The sequence below is a fragment of the Oncorhynchus gorbuscha genome, linkage group LG08 (genome assembly GCF_021184085.1).
Source record: "Oncorhynchus gorbuscha isolate QuinsamMale2020 ecotype Even-year linkage group LG08, OgorEven_v1.0, whole genome shotgun sequence".
NCBI lineage: Eukaryota > Metazoa > Chordata > Actinopteri > Salmoniformes > Salmonidae > Oncorhynchus > Oncorhynchus gorbuscha.
Window position 1 is genome coordinate 69,342,298 of NC_060180.1, and position 19,859 is coordinate 69,362,156.

Sequence of the window (19,859 nt, forward strand, 5' to 3'; positions counted from 1 at the left end):
CAAATACAATTTGATTTGATTCGATTTGATTACTTGCAGGTTACATTATACATCACGGACGGCAAGGCCCATCATTACTTGCAGGTTACATTACGGGAAATAAAGAGCGTTTAATAAGTTATTTCCTTCTCATAAAAACGTAATAATGTTTTTAATCAAAGTTAGTAGGCTACATAATTTATTTAAAATATCTTGAGAGGTTATTGATAAGAGGGGCCATCTCTGTTGCAGAGGCAGTTGCAGTGTGTTCTGTGTGGTTCATACAGTATGTTGGATTTATGGAATGTATGCGATCAAACTGTATGCATAGACGGTTTGACAGTAATGGTAGCAGAAGGTGAATGTGAACTTTATTTGCACATATATCCAGATGATAATGCGTACAGTTTTGCACAATGACACTGTAGGTGTGAGCTGGGCAGCTGTGGGACAGACAGACAGACAGACATGTAAAAACAGGGTTGACATATAGAGCCTCACTACAACTCTAACACACACCAATTCTTTATGTGCAGCAAAATTACGCATTAAAAAAGAAACGTTTGATGCATTTTAAATGCTAAGTATGAGACTTCAACAAGAGATTAAATTATACAACTGTACAATTTTGGGCTTCATGTTGCAAAACAAAAAAGGAAAAACTAAATTTTTCATGTTATGATAAAGAAACACTGCATAAAATAGGTTATTAGTAATCATCATTGGAGGTGATAGGAACTAAAACAACAGAGAACTGAAACGGTTAAATGAAACATCTGTAACATCTGTAGGTCATGTGACCAGCAGGAAGTGAAAGCTAGGGAACGGGTTGTTTTAGGAAACATTTTTTTGTTGATGAACCACTTGTCACAGCGCCATAGACTCACATAGTCACAGTCTGGAACATGATGACTCCTCTACTCTTCTTCGCCTTCCTCCTCCTCTCTCATCTGCCAGGTAAGAACTGAACTCGGGTCTGGTTTCTCCTGAGACTCAGATTAACTCGTGCTCCACCTCCTCCTGGATTAACAACATTCCTGATGGAGAATCTCTAATGACAGTGTTATGGAGTCCCGGAGAAGGCTTAATCTGGGCCTGGAGAAACATGCTCTAACTTTTTAAACTCTGTAAAAGACACATTTGCTCCTCAGGATATAATGTATATAGTATATAGTGAAGTAAAGGGTAGCTAGTTATTGATCAAACTAATTTAAATGGCTGAGAAGCTCATGTTTTGTATTGTTGAATATGAAAACCATCCAAAAACCATTCTTTCATTTCTACTTGTATAAAAACACATTGTTAGAGCATTTTGATGTTATGATCAGTAAAGTGCTGAAGGGAAGCCATATTGTTTAGATTTTCTGTGTTTTCTTGCACAATATATATATATTTTTTTTTCAGCTTTCAAACATTTCACTGGCACAAGTGTCCAAATTCATGGCATTCTCTGACAGCCAGCGGAAGTAGAAAGCAACATTCTCCTGTCTCCGTCCTAAATCTGTATTACGCCCTCAAGCAATCGTGTCCTTCTGGGTTTGAACCTGGCTTGTCTGCACACCGCAAGACTGTGTTAGACCGCAGAGCTAAACTCTAGGAAATAATCTCAGGGAACTAACGGAATATTCAGGTCTCAGGCAAGGGAGAGGGAGAGTGAGAAGTGGCAGGAGAAGTGAGAAGGCAGAGGGGGAGGGAGAGGGGATAAGGGACAGGAGAAGAGAGAAGGCAGAGGGGGAGGGAGAGGGGATAAGGGGCAGGAGAAGAGAGAAGGCAGAGGGGGAGGGAGAGGGGAGAAGGGACAGGAGAAGAGAGAAGGCAGAGGGGGGGAGAGGGGAGAAGGGGCAGGAGAAGAGAGAAGGTGGAGGAGAAGAAGGGGGAGGAAAGGGGGAAAAGAGCAGAGCTGCCAAATCTCACTCATTGACCATGAGACACGCATTTGACCCTCTTCACGCTCTCAGAATAGGGAGTAGGAGGAGGAAAAAGGGAATAGGAAGATGAGAAGGAGAGAGGGAGGACTGAGGGATGTGAAAGTGACAGTAACTGTTTTTGAGAAAAACGAAACCTGAAGTGTCTTATGAAGGCGTGCTATTCAGGGTCACATTCTGTATCCTGCTTTTTTATAGATAGGACAGTTTAGGGCTGCTGGTTAAATATCAACAGTACCAGAGAGGAACCATGACTTTTAATATCATACACATTGACAGACATGTGTTAGGACTTAATGTCAGGGTTAATGACTTCTCTGCTCCCTGCCTGTAGTGTTTTTATGTAGGGTGACCTGGCAGTTGTAGAGGGGTTAGGGGTCAGGGGTTAATGAACTTCTCTTCCTGCCTGTAGGCTCTCTCTGTAGGGTGACCACCGTGGGTGATCTAAGGGTTCTGGAGGGGGTTAGGGGTTAATATTAGGGTGAATGACATCCCTGCTCGCTGCCTGTAGGCTCTCTCTGTAGGGTGACCACCGTGGGTGATCTAAGGGTTCTGGAGGGGGTCAGGGGTTAATATTAGGGTGAATGACATCTCTGCTCGCTGCCTTGTAGGCTCTCTCTGTAGGGTGACCACCGTGGGTGATCTAAGGGTTCTGGAGGGGTCAGGGGTTAATATTAGGGTGAATGACATCTCTGCTCGCTGCCTGTAGGCTCTCTCTGTAGGGTGACCACCGTGGGTGATCTAAGGGTTCTGGAGTGGGTCAGGGGTTAATATTAGGGTGAATGACATCTCTGCTCACTGCCTGTAGGCTCTCTCTGTAGGGTGACCACCGTGGGTGATCTAAGGGTTCTGGAAGGTCGATCGGTGATGATCCCATGCCATTACGGGCCGCAATACGCCAGTTATGTGAAGTACTGGTGCCATGGCAGTGTAAAGGACCTCTGTACCAGTCTGGTTCGCAGCGATGCCCCACGGGGACCAGCTGCAGCTGGAGAAGACAAGGTGGCCATGTTTGATGACCCGGTACAGCAGGTGGGAGGATCAGATAGTCTCTATTAATATCTATTAGGATAGATACGTTATTGTACATTTAATAGAATCGGCTGGTCAGTACGATGTCTAGTAGAATTAGCTGGTCAGTATGATGTCTAGTAGAATTAGCTGGTCAGTATGATGTTTAGTAGAATTGGCTGGTCAGTATGATGTTTAGTAGAATTGGCTGGTCAGTATGATGTTTAGTAGAATTGGCTGGTCAGTATGATGTTTAGTAGAATTGGCTGGTCAGTATGATGTTTAGTAGAATTGGCTGGTCAGTATGATGTTTAGTAGAATTGGCTGGTCAGTATGATGTTTAGTAGAATTAGCTGGTCAGATGATGTTTTAGTAGAATTGGCTGGTCAGTATGATGTTTAGTAGAATTGGCTGGTCAGTATGATGTTTAGTAGAATTGGCTGGTCATGAATTTAGTAGTAGAATTGGCTGGCTGATGTCTGGTCAGTATGATGTTTAGTAGAATTGGCTGGTCAGTATGATGTTAGTAGAATTGGTCAGTATGATGCTTTAGTAGAATTGGGTCAGTGATGTTTAGTATGATGTTTAGTATGATGTTTAGAGAATTGGCTGGTCAGTATGATGTCAGTAGAATTAGATCAGTATGATGTTTAGTAGAATTGGCTGGTCTGATGTTTAGTAGAATTGGCAGTATGATGTTTAGTAGAATTGGCTGGTCAGTATGATGTTTAGTAGAATTGGCTGGTCAGTATGATGTTTAGTATGGCTGGTCAGTATGATATGTCTAGTAGAATTGGCTGGTCAGTATGATGTTTAGTAGAATTGGCTGGTCAGTATGATGTTAGTAGAATTGGCTGGTCAGTATGATGTTTAGTAGAATTGGCTGGTCAGTATGATGTTTAGTAGAATTGGCTGGTCAGTATGATGATGTGGTCAGTATGATGTTTAGTAGAATTGGCTGGTCAGTATGATGTTTAGTAGAATTGGCTGGTTAATTGTTTAGCTGGTCAGTAGAGTAGAATTGGCTGGTCAGTATGATGTTTAGTAGAATTGGCTGGTCAGTGATGTAGAATTGGCAGTATGATGTTTAGTAGAATTGGCTGGTCAGTATGATGTTTAGTAGAATTTAGTAGAATTGGCTGGTCAGTATGATGTTTAGTAGAATTGGCTGGTCAGTATGATGTTTAGTAGAATTGGCTGGTCAGTGTCTAGTAGAATTGATGTTTAGTATGATGTTTAGTTGGCTGGTCAGTATGATGTTTAGTAGAATTGGCTGGTCAGTATGATGTTTAGTAGAATTGGCTGGTCAGTATGATGTTTAGTAGAATTGGCTGGTCAGTATGATGTTTAGTAGAATTGGCTGGTCAGTATGATGTTTAGTAGAATTGGCTGGTCAGTATGATGTTTAGTAGAATTGAATTGGCTGGTCAGTATGATGTTTAGTAGAATTGGCTGGTCAGTATGATGTTTAGTAGAATTGGCTGGTCAATGATGGCTGGTCAGTATGATGTTTAGTAGAATTGGCTGGTCAGTATGATGTTTAGTAGAATTGGCTGGTCAGTATGATGTTTAGTAGAATTGGTCAGTATGATGTTTAGTATGATGTGGTTATGATGTTTAGTAGAATTGGCTGGTCAGTATGATGTTTAGTAGAATTGGCTGGTCAGTATGATGTTTAGTAGAATTGGCTGGTCTGGTCAGTATGATGTTTAGTAGAATTGGCTGGTCAGTATGATGTTTAGTAGAATTGGCTGGTCAGTATGATGTTTAGTAGAATTGGCTGGTCAGTATGATGTTTAGTAGAATTGGCTGGTCAGTATGATGTTTAGTAGAATTGGCTGGTCAGTATGATGTTTAGCTGGTCAGTATGATGTTTAGTAGAATTGGCTGGTCAGTATGATGTTTAGTAGAATTGGCTGGTCAGTATGATGTTTAGTAGAATTGGCTGGTCAGTATGATGTTTAGTAGAATTGGCTGGTCAGTATGATGTTTAGTAGAATTGGCTGGTCAGTATGATGTTTAGTAGAATTGGCTGGTCAGTATGATGTTTAGTAGAATTGGCTATGATGTTTAGTAGAATTGGCTGGTCAGATGTTAGTAGAATGATGATGTTAGTAGAATTGGCAGTATGATGTTAGAATTGGCTGGTCAGTATGATGTTTAGTAGAATTGGCTGGTCAGTATGATGTTTAGTAGAATTGGCTGGTCAGTATGATGTTTAGTAGAATTGGCTGGTCAGTATGATGTTTAGTAGAATTGGAATTGGCTGGTCAGTATGATGTTTAGTAGAATTGGCTGGTCAGTGATGAGTAGAATTGGCTGGTCAGTATGATGTTTAGTAGAATTGGCTGGTCAGTATGATGTTTAGATGTTTAGTAGAATTGGCTGGTCAGTATGATGTTGGTCAGTATGATGTTTAGTAGAATTGGCTGGTCAGTATGATGTTTAGTAGAATTGGCTGGTCAGTATATGATGAATTGGCTGGTCAGAATTGGCTGGTCAGTATGATGTTTAGTAGAATTGGCTGGTCAGTATGATGTTTAGTAGAATTGGCTGGTCAGTATGATGTTTAGTAGAATTGGCTGGTCAGTATGATGTTTAGTAGAATTGGCTGGTCAGTATGATGTTTAGTAGAATTGGCTGGTCAGTATGATGTTTAGTAGAATTGGCTGGTCAGTATGATGTTTAGTAGAATTGGCTGGTCAGTATGATGTTTAGTAGAATTGGCTGGTCAGTATGATGTTTAGTAGAATTGGCTGGTCAGTATGATGTTTAGTAGAATTGGCTGGTCAGTAGATAGAGAATTGGCTGGTTGGCTGGTCAGTATGATGTTTAGTAGAATTGGCTGGTTAGTATGATGTTTAGTAGAATTGGCTGGTCAGTACGATGCTTAGTAGAATTGGCTGGTCAGTATGATGTTTAGTAGAATTGGCTGGTCAGTATGATGGCTAGTAGAATTGGCTGGTCAGTATGTTATTACATATTGACACATATGTTGAATTCTCCAGTCAGTGGCATAATAAAAGGGTTAATAGATGTGTATTTTTCATGTTGTCACAGTGAGCATGATGGTGGTGATGATGATGATAATGTGTTATATTTTATACCCAGGTGTTCACAGTAACAATGACAGAGCTGCAGAAGGAGGACTCTGGATGGTACTGGTGTGGTGTGGAGGTGGGAGGAGTCTGGAGTGCTGATGTCACAGCCTCCCTTTACATCAATGTTATCCAAGGTGAGAGGACACAAGTCCCCCCTTCTCCCTGAAGTGTGTACTCATTTGTGCACTCGTTCACGCACAGAGTCACAGTCCCACTCCCCATTCTAACCCCTTCTCCCTGAAGTGTGTACTCATTTGTGCACTCGTTCACGCACAGAGTCACAGTCCCACTCCCCATTCTAACCCCTTCTCCCTTAAGTGTGCACTCGCTCACGCACAGAGTCACAGTCCCACTCCCCATTCTAACCCCTTCTCCCTTAAGTGTGCACTCATTGGCTGTGTTCTGATTGGCTGTGTTCTGATCTTATTCACTCCCCCTTTATGCATTTAAAAGCATTAGATTGGTGCAGGCACGGCTGGAGGGAGTGTCCACTGAACGAATGCACACTTCGTCAGAAGGGTAGAGAATTGGAAGGTGGCCATTCACATAATGTGTGCACTCGTTTGCTCCTCCTCCTTATCTGAAGCATTGGAGTGGTGTGCTGGTCTGGTGGTTGTTATAGTATGCTGTGGTAGTGAGTTGGTATGGCTAAACTACATGTTAATCGTAGCGTGTTGTTCTGGTGGTGCTGTACAGGTATGTCTGTGGTGAACAGCATGGTGAGTGGACAGGAAGGGACCAGCGTCACTGTCCAGTGTCTCTACAGCCAGGGATACAGGTACGACTTGACATCACCTCTGTAGCAGGGCTGGAGAACTGCTGTCCCTGGAGAGCTACTGTCCTGTAGGTTTCACTCCAATCCTCATCTAACGCACTTGATTCATATATTTATAAGCTGAATCAGGTTAGTTACAACTGGGGGTGGAGTGAAAACGGACAGGAACGTAGCTCTGCAGGAACAAGGTTGGAGTGAAAACGAACAGGAAGGTAGCTCTCCAGGAACAGGGTTAGAGTGAAAACCTACAGGAGGGTAGCTCTCCAGGAACAGGGTTGGAGTGAAAACCTACAGGAGGGTAGCACTGCAGGAACAAGGTTAGAGTGAAAACCTACAGGAAGGTAGCTCTCCAGGAACAGGGCTGGAGTGAAACGAATAGGAAGGTAGCTCTCCAGGAACAAGGTTGGAGTGAAAACGAACAGGAAGGTAGCTCTCCAGGAACAAGGTTGGAGTGAAAACGAACAGGAAGGTAGCTCTCCAGGAACAGGGCTGGAGTGAAACGAATAGGAAGGTAGCTCTCCAGGAACAAGGTTGGAGTGAAAACGAACAGGAAGGTAGCTCTCCAGGAACAAGGTTGGAGTGAAAACCTACAGGAGGGTAGCTCTCCAGGAACAAGGTTAGAGTGAAAACCTACAGGAGGGTAGCTCTCCAGGAACAAGGTTGGAGAGTTCTGCTCTATAGAGTACATAACCAAATCAAATCAAAGTGAATTCATTGTGCAGTTTAGCAGATGTTATAGTGCAGTGAAACGTTTATGTTTCTAGCTTCTAACAACGCCGTAAAAAGTAAAACAAGTACACAAATAATACAGTAAAGCATTTAAATCCTGAAATGTCAGAACAAATCCAATTAACCCAAATAGCCCTGTAACAGTAATCAAGATGCAGATGAATTTACACAAGATATACTAAGAATGAATGATATGTACAGCAGTAGATATACTAGAATGATATGAACAGCAGTAGATATACTAGAATGATATGAACAGCAGTAGATATACTAGAATGATATGTACAGCAGTAGATATACTAGAATGATATGTACAGCAGTAGATATACTAGAATGATATGTACAGCAGTAGATATACTAGAATGATATGTACAGCAGTAGATATACTAGAATGATATGAACAGCAGTAGATATACTAGAGAAATATGAACAGCAGTAGATATACTAGAATGATATGAACAGCAGTAGATATACTAGAATGATATGAACAGCAGTAGATATACTAGAATGATATGAACAGCAGTAGATATACTAGAATGATATGAACAGCAGTAGATATACTAGAATGATATGAACAGCAGTAGATATACTAGAATGATATGTACAGCAGTAGATATACTAGAATGATATGAACAGCAGTAGATATACTAGAATGATATGAACAGCAGTAGATATAATAGAATGAATGATATATAAGAATGATATGTACAGTAGTAGATATACTAGAATGATATGTACAGCAGTAGATATACTAGAATGATATGAACAGCAGTAGATATACTAGAATGATATGTACAGCAGTAGTAGATATACTAGAATGATATGAACAGCAGTAGATATACTAGAATGATATGAACAGTAGATATACTAAGAATGATATGTACAGCAGTAGATATACAGTATATAGAATACCCTAGTATTAGAACTCCTGCTCCCAATGTGCCTTGTGACAGAGAGAGTACATCTACAGTAGGCCTGGGATTTTGGTGCAGTTACCAGTAGGATTGTGGGTCTGTGTCTGTCTGTCTGTGTGTGTGTTGTCAGGCAGAGTGAGAACTGCTGGTGTCATAGTGACTTGTGTGTGTGTGTGTGTGTGTGTGTGTTGTCAGGCAGCATGAGAAGCGCTGGTGTCGTAGTGGTGACTGGAGCTCCTGTCTGGTGACAGATGGTGAAGGGCTGTATGAAGACCAGGCAGTAGAGATCAGAGATGACCTGACCAAGGCTTTCACTGTCACCCTGAAGGGACTGGCCCGGAGAGATACAGGTCTGGAGAATATAACTCATAATAAATAATATACCATGGTGCAGTTATGTGGATTTTGATGATGAAGACAATTATCTATATATTATACTGTATCTGCAGGCTGGTAATGGTGGTGGTTATTATTACCATGGTAATATTCTAATGTATCTGCAGGCTGGTAATGGTTATAGTTACCATGGTGATATTCTAATGCATCTGCAGGCTGGTAATGGTTATTGTTACCATGGTGATATTCTAATGTATCTGCAGGCTGGTAATGGTTATTGTTACCATGGTAATATTCTGATGTATCTGCAGGCTGGTACTGGTTATTAATATTCTCATGTGTGTGCAGGCTGGTACTGGTTATTAATATTCTCATGTGTGTGCAGGCTGGTACCGGTTATTAATATTCTCATGTGTGTGCAGGCTGGTACTGGTTATTAATATTCTCATGTCTGTGCAGGCTGGTACTGGTTATTAATATTCTCATGTGTGTGCAGGCTGGTACTGGTTATTAATATTCTCATGTATCTGCAGGCTGGTACTGGTTATTAATATTCTCATGTCTGTGCAGGCTGGTACTGGTTATTAATATTCTGGTTATTAATATTCTCATGTCTGTGCAGGCTGGTACTGGTTATTAATATTCTCATGTGTGTGCAGGCTGGTACTGGTTATTAATATTCTCATGTCTGTGCAGGCTGGTACTGGTTATTAATATTCTCATGTCTGTGCAGGCTGGTACTGGTTATTAATATTCTCATGTCTGTGCAGGCTGGTACTGGTTATTAATATTCTCATGTGTGTGCAGGCTGGCACTGGTTATTAATATTCTCATGTGTGTGCAGGCTGGTACTGGTTATTAATATTCTCATGTCTGTGCAGGCTGGCACTGGTTATTAATATTCTCATGTGTGTGCAGGCTGGTACTGGTTATTAATATTCTCATGTGTGTGCAGGCTGGCACTGGTTATTAATATTCTCATGTGTGTGCAGGCTGGTACTGGTTATTAATATTCTCATGTGTGTGCAGGCTGGTACTGGTTATTAATATTCTCATGTGTGTGCAGGCTGGTACTGGTTATTAATATTCTCATGTGTGTGCAGGCTGGTACTGGTGTGCTGCAGGACAGCAACAGGTGGCTGTCTACATCCTGGTCACTCCTCCATCCACAACAGGTATATGATTAGATATGATTGGCTGAATCAGGAGTTAGAACAAGCAGGATTAAGAAACCTGTTTTGTGTGTGTGTTTGCGTGTGTGCGTGTGTGTGTGTGTCCCGCAGCGCCTGCTCCTACAGTTACATCCCCACCAGAAGAAAGCCCTCAGTCTGTTCCTGTGTCTCCGTCTGTGTCTCCTCTTCCCAGACACGTAGCTAAAGGAGTAGACCACCACAGGTAACACTGCAGACCAGAGAGGGATAGGTAACCATGGGTAGAAATTACCACAGCTATAGGTAGCCCTGTGTGTGTGTGTGTGCATTGCAGGCCACTATGGGAGTTTCCTCTGATGGTGTGTGGAGTTTTGTTCATCTTGATGGTTCTGGTGCTGCTGCCATGGAAGATACTGGACCAATACAGTGAGTCCTCTCCTGGGTATAGTAGGTTTATAAACACACAGAAGGCATGACATGGATATCACATTGGAGGTTTCTAGTGAACAAAATGCAGGCCTTATTCATAACTAGTTCATGGAAATGTATCCTGTTACAAGTTACAATGACGCCGTCTGCTGGTATACACTGGAATGAGCATATTATATTGCTCCTAAGTTAAACCTCACCATATCTTTCCAGACAAAACCCACAGGACAAGACAGGCAGAGCTGGAAGCCAGAGTCAGTGTAAGTCCACGACAACTATCAGCTGATCCAGAGTCAGTGTAAGTCCACTACAACTATCAGCTGATCCAGACTCAGTGTAAGTCCACTACAACTATCAGCTGATCCAGACTCAGTGTAAGTCCACGACAACTATCAGCTGATCCAGAGTCAGTGTAAGTCCACTACAACTATCAGCTGATCCAGACTCAGTGTAAGTCCACTACAACTATCAGCTGATCCAGAGACAGTGTAAGTCCACTACAACTATCAGCTGATCCAGACTCAGTGTAAGTCCACGACAACTATCAGCTGATCCAGAGTCAGTGTAAGTCCACTACAACTATCAGCTGATCCAGACTCAGTGTAAGTCCACGACAACTATCAGCTGATCCAGAGTCAGTGTAAGTCCACTACAATTATCAGCTGATCCAGACTCAGTGTAAGTCCACGACAACTATCAGCTGATCCAGAGTCAGTGTAAGTCCACTACAACTGTCAGCTGATCCAACACACAAGGGGTGTATTCATTGCACCAATTCCGTTGCAAAATGTTTAGTCTGTTGCGAAACGTTTTGCAACATAAACCATTTACTCCAAACAGAAAATGCAAATGAGTTTCTATTGTACAAGGTCCCTCCTCGTTTAATTTGCTTCCGTTTGTTTCCTAAACAGTAAACAGTTTCCATAATGAATACATCCTTGGTCCCCTTGTTTTAAACACCTGTGAGTTGACTGACTGAACCCCCCCTCCCCCTCCCCTCCCCCTCCCCAGGACCCCCCAGGTGACGACTGGCAGAACACCTCTGTCGTCTTCCTCAACTCTGCCTCACAGAAGGTGTACGGTTTCTGACCCCGCCCACCCTCCAGTCACCTCTGACCTCTAACTTCCACCTTCAATTTCTGGGCACCTTTCTTCAGAGCTGGACGCCATGTTGCTGCCTCTAAATATTCCATCCATCCAACAATATGTTCAGTACCATGCTGTATGATCCTGCCCTTTGGTACAGACCTACTAAGTACCACAAATGGTAATAATGTTAGTTATTGTGATCATTACCTGACATGTTAAATAATGTTACAATGTTTACTGAAATCAGTGTGTATATAATCTACTGCAACTATTTGTTTTGTGTTACATATTTACATTTTCTATAAAAACATTTTATGAAAGAATTACAGGAAAGGAACTAGTTATTATGGTTCTCAGTATACTGGTTGGACAGGTTGGTATAGAAAGGAACTAGTTATTGTGGTTCTCAGTATACTGGTTGGACAGGTTGGTATAGAAAGGAACTAGTTATTGTGGTTCTCAGTATACTGGTTGGACAGGTTGGTATAGAAAGGAACTAGTTATTATGGTTCTCAGTATACTGGTTGGACAGGTTGGTATAGAAAGGAACTAGTTATTATGGTTCTCAGTATACTGGTTGGACAGGTTGGTATAGAAAGGAACTAGTTATTATGGTTCTCAGTATACTGGTTGGACAGGTTGGTACAGAAAGGAACTAGTTATTATGGTTCTCAGTATACTGGTTGGACAGGTTGGTATAGAAAGGAACTAGTTATTATGGTTCTCAGTATACTGGTTGGACAGGTTGGTACAGAAAGGAACTAGTTATTATGGTTCTCAGTATACTGGTTGGACAGGTTGGTATAGAAAGGAACTAGTTATTATGGTTCTCAACTGGTTGGACAGGTTGGTATAGAAAGGAACTTTATTATGGTTCTCAGTATACTGGTTGGACAGGTTGGTACAGAAAGGAACTAGTTATTATGGTTCTCAGTATACTGGTTGGACAGGTCGGTATAGAAAGGAACTAGTTATTATGGTTCTCAGTATACTGGTTGGACAGGTCGGTACAGAAAGGAACTAGTTATTATGGTTCTCAGTATACTGGTTGGACAGGTCGGTACAGAAAGGAACTAGTTATTATGGTTCTCAGTATACTGGTTGGACAGGTTGGTATAGAAAGGAACTAGTTATTATGGTTCTCAGTATACTGGTTGGACAGGTTGGTACAGAAAGGAACTAGTTATTATGGTTCTCAGTATACTGGTTGGACAGGTTGGTATAGAAAGGAACTAGTTATTATGGTTCTCAGTATACTGGTTGGACAGGTTGGTACAGAAAGGAACTAGTTATTATGGTTCTCAGTATACTGGTTGGACAGGTTGGTATAGAAAGGAACTAGTTATTATGGTTCTCAGTATACTGGTTGGACAGGTTGGTATAGAAAGGGACTTGTAAGACCCTACTTATTTTCCCACGAAGGTTGAATAGGCAGAGAGCTCTGTAAATATTGTACAACATTTTGTTATTCTTTTGTGTCTTTTTTGTGTTGCATTTAAATATAAAAGTTGTTTGACTGCTCTGGGGGATAATCAGTTACATCTCGTGGTCTTGAGTCCGAGTTGCAGAATTGGCAAGCTAGCTGGCTGGCTGTTTGGATTCCAATAATGCAGCCCCTGATTTATGGTTTCATCTATCGGGAAGAATTACAGCAAGTACTGCATACTGTGTCTAGAGATGACAGAAGAGGCTCAGGTACTGTTCATAAAGTTACTGGGTCAACTCCCCTGTGTCAAACACTTGGGCTTTTTAAAAATCCATTCTCACCTCTCTTCCATATATAATTTTTTCAAAAGGTCAAAGTTCATAGAGGAGAATAGAGAGAGTAGAGTGACCGTGGATGGAAACGCGTTTGCTTGAAACGTGACGGCCCTCCTCCACTAGCGTGTCATTAGGCAAATGGCGTTTTCACGGGTGGATCCCAAAATAAGTGTAAAGGACACAAAACAAATTAAGTTATTTTTGCAAGACATTTCATAGATACAAAAATAAGTAGAATATTGTTTAGAAAACATGTGCTGGTTTTTCTCCTGACAAAACAAAAGCTGATTCACAGGGGGTGTGGCAGATGTCAAAACTCTTCTGTGGTAGGATAAACTTGTTTCATTACCAAAAGGAGGATATTGAGGAGGGGAGCATGACAAACTCTTCAACCACTTATGGAGTAGCAGAACAACTGGATGGGGGAAACCGCATGGGTCGCATATAATGGGATATAACCTTGCAGATAAAGTTTGGAAGTTGCGGATAAAGGGAGATTGCAAAAAAAGTGTCTGGTGATTTCTAAAACATGCCATTTGATATAAAGTGAACTTCCTGTTTAACGGATCGACGGGAAGAAAGCCTAATGTTCCAAGTTACTTCATGTTTCTTAGCGCACCCAAATGTCAATGATCAGCCATACATATACACCCTGCCTTTCATGAGGCAAAACTTAGAGCGACATCAGCTTTTGATTTAAAGAGAGATCAGTAGTCTTCAACCGTCAACAGGCTCAAGAACACTAATGGAAGATTTACTTATTCCCCACCTGCAATATGGGCACAGCTGCTAAAATGTCACAATTAAAAAGTTAGTCCGTTATTAATTACAGCCATGTCCTTTTTGTATATTTTCCCAGAAACTGAATGTCCTTGTTTGAGCAGAAAGGAAAACAGGTCGTCTGGGTAGAAAAAAAATCAATACATACATACTGAGTGCACAAAACATTGACACCTTCCTAATATTGAGTTGCTACCCCCCCCCCCCCACCCATACAAAAAAATGTATCCCAGAAATGTTCCATAAAACAAAAACCTCTTTCAAATGTTTTGTACACATTTGTTTACTTCTCCTTTTCCAAGATAATCCATCCAGTTGACAGGTGTGGCATATCAGCAAGCTGATTAAACAGCATGCTCATCACACAGGTGCACCTTGTGCTGGGGACAATAAAGGGCCACCCTAAAATGTGCAGTTTTGTCACACAACAGAATGCCACAGATGGACGCATACGACAGCGTGGTCCAGTGACTTCTCACAGCCATTGAAGAGCAGTGGGACAAGATTCCAAAGGCCACAATAAACAGCCTGATCAACTCTATGCGAAGGAGATGTGTCGCGCTACATGAGGCAAATGGTGGACACACCAGATACTGACTGGTTCCAATCCACGACCCTACTTTATTTTTAAGATATCTGTGACCAACAGATACATTTTTGTATTCCCAGTCATGTGAAATCCATAGATTAGGGACTAATTGATTTATTTAAATTGACAAATTTCCTTATAGGTGCTGCAAAATCTTTTAAATTGTTGCATGTTGCATTATATTTTTGTTCAGCGTGTGTTCCAAAATGTGACAAAAATCCAATATTGAATATCAAGAAATAAGGTTGGTTAAGACAGATTTGAGGTTATACACACAAACATGTCTAAAACATGGGTTATGAGGACTCATCATACATGAATGGCATGTCTAAAACATGGGTTATGAGGACTCATCACATCATACATGAATGGCATGTTTAAAACATGGGTTATGAGGACTCATCATACATGAATGGCATGTCTAAAACATGGGTTATGAGGACTCATCATACATGAATGGCATGTCTAAAACATGGGTTATGAGGACTCATCATACATGAATGGCATGTCTAAAACATGGGTTATGAGGACTCATTACATCATACATGAATGGCATGTCTAAAACATGGGTTATGAGGACTCATCATACATGAATGGCATGTCTAAAACATGGGTTATGAGGACTCATTACATCATACATGAATGGCATGTCTAAAACATGGGTTATGAGGACTCATCATACATGAATGGCATGTCTAAAACATGGGTTATGAGGACTCATCATACATGAATGGCATGTTTAAAACATGGGTTATGAGGACTCATCACATCATACATGAATGGCATGTCTAAAACATGGGTTATGAGGACTCATCATACATGAATGGCATGTTTAAAACATGGGTTATGAGGACTCATCACATCATACATGAATGGCATGTCTAAAACATGGGTTATGAGGACTCATCACATCATACATGAATGGCATGTTTAAAACATGGGTTATGAGGACTCATCATACATGAATGGCATGTCTAAAACATGGGTTATGAGGACTCATCATACATGAATGGCATGTCTAAAACATGGGTTATGAGGACTCATCATACATGAATGGCATGTCTAAAACATGGGTTATGAGGACTCATCACATCATACATGAATGGCATGTTTAAAACATGGGTTATGAGGACTCATCACATCATACATGAATGGCATGTTTAAAACATGGGTTATGAGGACTCATCACATCATACATGAATGGCATGTTTAAAACATGGGTTATGAGGACTCATCACATCATACATGAATGGCATGTCTAAAACATGGGTTATGAGGACTCATCATACATGAATGGCATGTTTAAAACATGGGTTATGAGGACTCATCACATCATACATGAATGGCATGTTTAAAACATGGGTTATGAGGACTCATCACATCATACATGAATGGCATGTTTAAAACATGGGTTATGAGGACTCATCACATCATACATGAATGGCATGTTTAAAACATGGGTTATGAGGACTCATCACATCATACATGAATGGCATGTTTAAAACATGGGTTATGAGGACTCATCACATCATACATGAATGGCATGTCTAAAACATGGGTTATGAGGACTCATCACATCATACATGAATGGCATGTTTAAAACATGGGTTATGAGGACTCATCATACATGAATGGCATGTTTAAAACATGGGTTATGAGGACTCATCACATCATACATGAATGGCATGTCTAAAACATGGGTTATGAGGACTCATTACATCATACATGAATGGCATGTCTAAAACATGGGTTATGAGGACTCATCATACATGAATGGCATGTCTAAACATGGGTTATGAGGACTCATCACATCATACATGAATGGCATGTTTAAAACATGGGTTATGAGGACTCATCATACATGAATGGCATGTTTAAAACATGGGTTATGAGGACTCATCATACATGAATGGCATGTTTAAAACATGGGTTATGAGGACTCATTACATCATACATGAATGGCATGTTTAAAACATGGGTTATGAGGACTCATCATACATGAATGGCATGTTTAAAACATGGGTTATGAGGACTCATCACATCATACATGAATGGCATGTTTAAAACATGGGTTATGAGGACTCATCATACATGAATGGCATGTTTAAAACATGGGTTATGAGGACTCATCACATCATACATGAATGGCATGTTTAAAACATGGGTTATGAGGACTCATCATACATGAATGGCATGTTTAAAACATGGGTTATGAGGACTCATCATACATGAATGGCATGTTTAAAACATGGGTTATGAGGACTCATCATACATGAATGGCATGTTTAAAACATGGGTTATGAGGACTCATTACATCATACATGAATGGCATGTTTAAAACATGGGTTATGAGGACTCATTACATCATACATGAATGGCATGTTTAAAACATGGGTTATGAGGACTCATCACATCATACATGAATGGCATGTTTAAAACATGGGTTATGAGGACTCATCATACATGAATGGCATGTTTAAAACATGGGTTATGAGGACTCATCATACATGAATGGCATGTTTAAAACATGGGTTATGAGGACTCATCATACATGAATGGCATGTTTAACACATGGGTTATGAGGACTCATCACATCATACATGAATGGCATGTTTAAAACATGGGTTATGAGGACTCATCATACATGAATGGCATGTCTAAAACATGGGTTATGAGGACTCATCATACATGAATGGCATGTTTAACACATGGGTTATGAGGACTCATCATACATGAATGGCATGTTTAAAACATGGGTTATGAGGACTCATCATACATGAATGGCATGTTTAAAACATGGGTTATGAGGACTCATCATACATGAATGGCATGTTTAAAACATGGGTTATGAGGACTCATCATACATGAATGGCATGTTTAACACATGGGTTATGAGGACTCATCATACATGAATGGCATGTTTAAAACATGGGTTATGAGGACTCATCACATCATACATGAATGGCATGTTTAAAACATGGGTTATGAGGACTCATCATACATGAATGGTATGTTTAAAACATGGGTTATGAGGACTCATCATACATGAATGGCATGTTTAAAACATGGGTTATGAGGACTCATCATACATGAATGGCATGTTTAACACATGGGTTATGAGGACTCATCACATCATACATGAATGGCATGTTTAAAACATGGGTTATGAGGACTCATCACATCATACATGAATGGCATGTTTAAAACATGGGTTATGAGGACTCATTACATCATACATGAATGGCATGTTTAAAACATGGGTTATGAGGACTCATTACATCATACATGAATGGCATGTTTAAAACATGGGTTATGAGGACTCATCATACATGAATGGCATGTTTAAAACATGGGTTATGAGGACTCATCACATCATACATGAATGGCATGTTTAAAACATGGGTTATGAGGACTCATCACATCATACATGAATGGCATGTTTAAAACATGGGTTATGAGGACTCATCATACATGAATGGCATGTTTAAAACATGGGTTATGAGGACTCATCACATCATGAATGGCATGTTTAAAACATGGGTTATGAGGACTCATCATACATGAATGGCATGTTTAAAACATGGGTTATGAGGACTCATCATACATGAATGGCATGTTTAAAACATGGGTTATGAGGACTCATCATACATGAATGGCATGTTTAACACATGGGTTATGAGGACTCATCACATCATACATGAATGGCATGTTTAAAACATGGGTTATGAGGACTCATCACATCATACATGAATGGCATGTTTAAAACATGGGTTATGAGGACTCATCATACATGAATGGCATGTTTAAAACATGGGTTATGAGGACTCATCATACATGAATGGCATGTTTAAAACATGGGTTATGAGGACTCATCATACATGAATGGCATGTTTAAAACATGGGTTATGAGGACTCATCATACATGAATGGCATGTTTAACACATGGGTTATGAGGACTCATCATACATGAATGGCATGTTTAAAACATGGGTTATGAGGACTCATCACATCATACATGAATGGCATGTTTAAAACATGGGTTATGAGGACTCATCACATCATACATGAATGGCATGTTTAAAACATGGGTTATGAGGACTCATCATACATGAATGGCATGTTTAAAACATGGGTTATGAGGACTCATCACATCATACATGAATGGCATGTCTAAAACATGGGTTATGAGGACTCATCACATCATACATGAATGGCATGTTTAACACATGGGTTATGAGGACTCATCATACATGAATGGCATGTTTAAAACATGGGTTATGAGGACTCATCACATCATACATGAATGGCATGTTTAAAACATGGGTTATGAGGACTCATCACATCATACATGAATGGCATGTTTAAAACATGGGTTATGAGGACTCATCATACATGAATGGCATGTTTAAAACATGGGTTATGAGGACTCATCATACATGAATGGCATGTCTAAAACATGGGTTATGAGGACTCATCATACATGAATGGCATGTTTAAAACATGGGTTATGAGGACTCATCACATCATACATGAATGGCATGTTTAAAACATGGGTTATGAGGACTCATCATACATGAATGGCATGTTTAAAACATGGGTTATGAGGACTCATCATACATGAATGGCATGTTTAAAACATGGGTTATGAGGACTCATCACATCATACATGAATGGCATGTTTAAAACATGGGTTATGAGGACTCATCATACATGAATGGCATGTTTAAAACATGGGTTATGAGGACTCATCATACATGAATGGCATGTCTAAAACATGGGTTATGAGGACTCATCATACATGAATGGCATGTTTAAAACATGGGTTATGAGGACTCATCACATCATACATGAATGGCATGTTTAAAACATGGGTTATGAGGACTCATCATACACGAATGGCATGTTTAAAACATGGGTTATGAGGACTCATCATACACGAATGGCATGTTTAAAACATGGGTTATGAGGACTCATCACATCATACATGAATGGCATGTTTAAAACATGGGTTATGAGGACATACATGGAAATCTGTTGACAGCAACAAGCAGAGTGCAGGTGCAGCAGTTCGTGGGAGAAGGGTGCAGCAGTTCGTGGGAGAAGGGTGCAGCAGTTCGTGGGAGAAGGGTGCAGCAGTTCGTGGGAGAAGGGTGCAGCAGTTCGTGGGAGAAGGGTGCAGCAGTTCGTGGGAGAAGGGTGCAGCAGTTCGTGGGAGAAGGGTGCAGCAGTTCGTGGGAGAAGGGTGCAGCAGTTCGTGGGAGAAGGGTGCAGCAGTTCGTGGGAGAAGGGT

General features: G+C 40.7%; 1 protein-coding gene across 1 annotated transcript; it reads left to right on the forward strand.

Annotated features, from left to right (window-relative positions):
- The first annotated feature begins 827 nt into the window (after positions 1-827).
- Positions 828-11,762, forward strand: LOC124042118 (CMRF35-like molecule 3). Its single transcript, XM_046360467.1, has 10 exons — positions 828-936; positions 2,713-2,936; positions 6,027-6,150; positions 6,713-6,794; positions 8,630-8,784; positions 9,874-9,945; positions 10,054-10,165; positions 10,256-10,347; positions 10,564-10,610; positions 11,362-11,762. Exons 1-10 carry the CDS (start codon positions 885-887, stop codon positions 11,437-11,439), a joined length of 1,038 nt encoding a protein of 345 aa, XP_046216423.1. The 5' UTR covers positions 828-884; the 3' UTR covers positions 11,440-11,762.
- The last annotated feature ends 8,097 nt before the right edge of the window (positions 11,763-19,859 follow it).

Excerpts from the sequence above, each read along its gene's own strand:
- LOC124042118 (XM_046360467.1), top strand. The coding sequence starts at position 885 with ATGATGACTCCTCTACTCTTCTTCGCCTTCCTCCTCCTCTCTCATCTG. Across the intron at positions 2,937-6,026 it reads TTGATGACCCGGTACAGCAG|GTGTTCACAGTAACAATGAC; the intron begins GTGGGAGGATCA and ends TTTTATACCCAG. Across the intron at positions 10,611-11,361 it reads AGCTGGAAGCCAGAGTCAGT|GACCCCCCAGGTGACGACTG; the intron begins GTAAGTCCACGA and ends CCCCCTCCCCAG.